Source organism: Medicago truncatula, chromosome 6, assembly GCF_003473485.1.
Source record: "Medicago truncatula cultivar Jemalong A17 chromosome 6, MtrunA17r5.0-ANR, whole genome shotgun sequence".
In the NCBI taxonomy this organism is placed as follows: Eukaryota; Viridiplantae; Streptophyta; class Magnoliopsida; order Fabales; family Fabaceae; genus Medicago; species Medicago truncatula.
The window spans coordinates 39298288-39304381 of NC_053047.1; the positions used below are offsets into that span (position 1 = coordinate 39298288).

At 32.0% G+C, this 6094-nt stretch overlaps 1 protein-coding gene across 1 annotated transcript; it reads left to right on the forward strand.

Annotated features, from left to right (window-relative positions):
• Positions 1-2130: 2130 nt before the first annotated feature.
• Positions 2131-4217, forward strand: LOC25496866 (cytochrome P450 CYP736A12). The gene is made up of 2 exons (XM_013597576.3): positions 2131-2883; positions 3209-4217. The coding sequence occupies exons 1-2, from the start codon at positions 2188-2190 to the stop codon at positions 4037-4039; spliced, it is 1527 nt and encodes a 508-aa protein (XP_013453030.1). The 5' UTR covers positions 2131-2187; the 3' UTR covers positions 4040-4217.
• Positions 4218-6094: the final 1877 nt, after the last annotated feature.

Genomic DNA, 6094 nt, shown 5'->3' on the forward strand with positions numbered 1-6094 from the left:
TTAAAATTTTGAATGATACACATATGAGTTGACTTAAAAGCAGAAACTAAAAGTGATGTTGTAAAAGAAAATCAAAAGTTGAAGTACATTTTCGTACTAAAATATTAAATAAAAGGTAATTGGAAGAAATATTCAGCTGAAAAGGTGTAATTCCTATGTACTCCCTCCGTTCTAATTTATAAGCAAAAAAACATTAATTTACACTTATTAATAAAACTAACACTCAGTGATTTGATATATGATTTTTTGTGTTTTTTTTTTAATAAGTTTCATGGAAAGATGTAAAAATAATTTTTATTGGTTAAAAATTATGGAGAAAATAAAAAAGAGAACAAATTAAATGCAACTTGCATTTAATTTTACATTGGAAAAGATGATTTGTTTGAAAAAAACATAAAAATAGCATAAAAGTTGGTCTTTTATGCTTATAATTTGAGACAAAGAAAATGATATTTTTTTGCTTATATTTTAGGACGGAGGGAGTATATTTAAAATATATGAATAAATATCTACGTTAAAAATGGCTAGATTTATGAGTTGATCCAAGAACGCTTAGATTATTACAAGTAAATATGTGATTTGCTCCGACTAATTTTGAAAGACAAATTTACTTGTGAAATAATTCATAGTAAATCCGTAGTTAGTAAAAAACAAATCCCAGCAAGTATTTAGTTATTCCATAACAAACTAGTATTCAAAATGTATTTTTGGCATAAACATAACTATAATTTATCATAGCAATTTCGTAGCAAATTCATAGCTAAAAGTAGCAAAGAAAATTAAAGGCAAAACCACAAGAAGTTGAGCTTATACACATAAGATCATCCATATTAGAACTACAATCCAATTTGTCAAGAACAACAATTATGTAGAAAAAATAAATGACATATAATTGTTTTAGTTTTATCTAAAAAGAGTGCCACCCTTGCAGGATCACATCCACAGAAACAGTGACAGCAGCATGGATGCTGCCTGAACCACATAGAATGTCATCGATGAACTCATAAAGTAATTACCACAACAACAAGCCTAAATCTACATAAACAAGGTAACACAATAAAAAGCTACACAATTAATAACTAAGTAATAGCTAAAACCAAATTAATCATAACTCGATGAGCTAGTACGGGTGTCATCTAGCTTAACAAAGGTTTTGAGTTCGAATCAGCTTTAAGCATGCAACAACGTCAAAAATTTTAGGTTTGTTTGCAAGTTTGAAGGGGAATGAAAGATTTCTCTAAAAAATTATGTGCGAAGGATACCAAATTTAAAATAAAAAAAATTAAGTTCATTATTAGGCAAAACCGTAATCAAAATTCTAAAACAAAAAGTGGAGTTTGATTTTTTTTTTTCTTGAGTGAAGAAGGGAAGCTTGATGGAACCCATATTTTAAGCCATCAGTGAGTGTATATGGTATTGGTTTAGTAATTCAGTTTAGTTAGTTTTAGCTTTATCTTTGATTAGTAGTTTGTTTGGAAACTACAGCTTCTGAAGTATAGCTTCTAAGTACAGCTTCTGAAGTATAGCTTCTGACGTACCAGCTTCTGAAGTATAGCTTCTAAAGTGCAGCTTCTAAAGTGCAGCTTCTGATGTCTTCAGAAGCATAGTCTAGTAACAAACCTTGGTTAGCGTGTTAACTAAGGTAGTTAGTTTGTTAGAGAAGTTTGTTACAACGTGCAATTGTATATATACTCACTCATGTGTTGTAAATAGATGACGATTTTATTCAATAAAATTACACAATTCTTTTACTCATATCTCTTTTCTTTCTCAAAACCATAGAAACCCAAAATTTCAGTTCCATCTTCTTCAATTGAACCCAGTTTTAAGTGTTGGTTTCATTCCAATTTCATACATTTTTTCATCATATGGTTGGGGAAAAGTATTGTTTAAGAAAATATTTAAAGCCAAACCGTGACGAATGTTAGAGTCTGATTAAATTACTTTATCAAATTTGTACAAAAATAAAATATGAGGATGAAACCAAATAAATAAAACGTGATTATAAAATTGCAAAACGTGACAATTTTGAGTTCCGACGCTTAGCTTTAGCCCAATCATAGACCTTAAATAATTAATTAAAAAGGACATATATTTCTATATAAATACCAAACTCAGTCTCCAATTTTGCATCAACATTAACACAACTTTCCAAAACCTTTTCTCTACACACTCTTTCAAGCAAACATGTTACCTCAAACATTCACTCTCCCTGAAATTCTCTTTGTTATATTCATTCTCATTCTGTCAGCTACTATTTTTAACTCAAAATGGAATCAAAAAAATGGTAGGAAAAATCCACCAGGTCCAAAACCTTTGCCAATTATTGGTAACCTTCACATGCTAGGAAAACTTCCACATCGTTCCCTTCAACTCCTTTCTCAAAAATATGGACCAATAATGTCCTTCAAATTAGGACAAGTCCAAACCATTGTGGTTTCATCACCTCAAATTGCTGAATTATTCCTCAAGACCCATGATAGTATTTTCTCTAGCAGGCCTAAAGCTTTTGCTGCAGATTATATGACATATGGTAAAAAGGGCATAATTTTCACCGAGTATGGCGACTATTGGCGCAATATGAGGAAATTGTGTACCATTCAATTATTGCATTCTTCAAAAGTTGAGATGTTTGCTCCTTTGAGAAAGGAAGAGGTTGGATTGTTGGTTAAGTCACTAAGAAAATCAGCTACATTACATGAGGTTGTTAATGTTAGCAAGGTTGTGGCTGAGCTTATTGAGAATATCACTTGTAAAATGATATTGGGACGAAGCAAAGATGATAGGTTCGACTTAAAGGGTATTGTTCACAAGGCGATGTTATTGACTGGAAAATTTAATCTCTCTGATTATCTACCTTGGCTACGCCCGTTTGATCTCCAGGTATGATATACACAGTTTCAATTCTAACAATTTATTGTCTAACATATTACTTCAATTAATATTTTTCTATTAGTTGAAATTTGTATGAGTCTCACCAAATTTAATTGATATCAACATGACTTTTAACTAATAAAATAAAGTATGTCGTTAACACTCGTCTACGCGTGATATATATATATATATATATATATATATATATATATATAAATACATGTCTTGATAATTGTTTTTTAAGAAAAACATCAAGAAGAAACATGAATTTCAAGCTTTAAAACATTCCTCACTTCATCAATATCCATTGCTAACTCAACTCATTGGTTATTAGGGAATTGAAAGACAAATTAAGAAAACATGGAAGCAGTATGATGAATTGTTAGAGCAAATAATCAAAGAGCGTGAGAATCAATCAATTGAAGAACAGAAAGGCCATAACAACAAAGACTTTGTAGACATATTGTTATCACTCATGAACCAATCAATTGATTCCAAAGACAACAAATATGACATTGATAGAACCAACATCAAGGCTATTTTAATAGACATGATTTCAGCAGCACTAGACACAACCTCTGTTGTAATTGATTGGGTACTTTCACAACTTCTAAAGCATCCTTATGCAATGAAGAAACTCCAACAAGAGCTAGAAAATGTGGTTGGCATGAATAGACAAGTGGAGGAGACCCACTTGGCAAAATTACCTTACTTGACTATGGTTGTGAAAGAGACCTTAAGGTTGTGCCCTGTTGGACCTTTGTTAGTACCCCATGAGTGTCTTGAAGATGTTGTTGTGGATGGTTATTACATCAAGAAAAAGACAAGAATTTTAATAAATGCATGGACAATAGGGAGAGACACTAATGTTTGGTCGGATAATGCTGAGACGTTTTATCCAGAGAGATTTGAAGATAGTGATGTAGACATTCGTGGACATGATTTTCAACTCATACCATTTGGTTTTGGTCGAAGAAGTTGTCCTGGAATTCAAATGGGTCTTACTTCTGTGAAACTTGTTGTGGCTCAGCTAATGCATTGCTTCAATTGGGAGCTTCCGGATGCTATGTCCAAAGACGAGTTAGATATGTCTGAAAAATTTGAGCTCAGCATGCCGAGATGTCAACCCTTGCTAGCTATGCCAACCTATCGTCTGGTCGCTTAGTCGGATTTAGATTCCCTGCAAATCAAGGTTTGGTGTGAGTGTCTTGTATGCCGAAGTTCATTTTTAAGTGAGATGTAACATTTTTTGGTGTTACATTAGAATAAAGGAAACATGTAAGATTTTGTGGAGCTTGTTTGTAGCATTTGAATCGAACAATATTGTTTCCTTTCAATATATATTTTGAATTGCCTAATAGGTTAATAATAGTTTTGCAAATGGTTGGTGCCGAGAAATCTGATAACATCAGCCAAAAGCATAATTTGAAGTATTAGAAAATTATTAAAGATATATAATACTAGGACTTTTACCCGTGCTAATGCCCGGGACATTAAAAATGAAGAAGCTAAAAAAGTTCCGATATTATTCATTACATAAAAAATAAAATAAATAAACATAAAAAATATTTAAGGGCATATAAAATATTGGGTCACACATTTTCGAATATTTCCTTATAAACTATATTTGAAGTGGTACTGATACAATCCCCATTGTCATATGTTAATAATATCTTCAGACCATCCCTTGATGTAACACGTGATATTGCAACATATAGCTGCCCATGTGAGAAGACCGATTGTGGAAGATAGATGCCACCTTGCTTAAGTGATTGTCCCTGACTTTTGTTTATAGTCATTGCAAAACACAAAGCTATAGGAAACTGTATGCGGTGAAATTTGAAAGGAATTCTAGTATCAGATGGTGTCAATGACAATCTCGGTATGTAGACCTTCTCTCCAACATTGCTTCCTGATATTACCCTCCCTTCAATAACATATCTTCCCATCTTAGTGACCATTAGTCGAGTACCATTACACAAACCTGTTGTTATGTTCAAATTTCTCAACAACATAATAAGAACTCCAACTTTCAAAGTAATCTTGTGATTAGGAAGACCCGATGAATTGATTGTGTTCAAGAATTCTGGTGTGTGAATATCATCTGGCCTATTGACTGATGCGGTATCTGCTATTAGAGAATCACAACTAAAATATGTCCTTTCTTCGCCGGGAATGAGAGACAGAACATAGTTATTAACTCAAATATGTCCTTTCTCACTTTGTTTCATGATAATTTCTTTTCCTTAAATAGACGTGGTTAAAATTTTATCTGCAACACCATAAAAAGGATCAACGATGCCTCTTCAGAGGCAACCAAAGAGGGAAAATGGGACACATAATGAACATGAGAGGATACATCCATTTCAGGCGTGGTTGCTAGCCTATTGCACTGTAAATAAATATATGCCAAGAAACAAAAAGGATTAGATATAAGTATGATAACGAAAAAGAATGAAGGTCAGTCTAGGTTAAAAGGAAGACAATTTCTTCTATACTTTTTTTCTAATTTTAATTAAGATAATTGAGATGTCTTGTTTTTATTGGTTGTTTGTAAATGTGGACGTATTCGGCACCATATATTGGCCAATATTAAAAGAGGACCTTTACATAAAGTGGATATTGATATTGTTACACAAGTAAGTTTTACTTCAACACAAGTCCAAAAGTAAAACAAGGTATCCTTATAATATAGACCATTTTCGAAGCGAAGATGACAGGTTCGACTTAAAGGGGCTTGTTCACGAGGCAATGTTATTGACCGGAAAATTTAATCTGTCTGACTATCTACCTTGGCTACGCCCATTTAATATATAAGAGTTTTGCAAATTGTTGGCGCCCAGAAATCTGATGACAGCAGCCAAAAGCAAAATTTGAAGTATTAAAAAATTATAGAAGATAATATAAGAAAAAATAATGAAGGTCAGTCTAGGTTAATGGAGAAAAAAAGGAAGAAAAAAATCATCTGTACTTTTTCCCTAATTTTAATTAAGATAATTGAGATATCTTCAAAAAAATATTAAGATAATTGAGATATCATGTTTTTCTTGGTTGTTTGGAAATGTGAACGTATTCAGCACCATATTGTAGGAACTAAAAACAAATTACTAACAAAAATAGTCATAGTGATTAAAAAGTGTGATTTTATTTTGTAGGAATTAAAAACAAAATTCTATATGGATCATTTGCTTAATGATTCCCTAATATTTTCCTGCTAAAA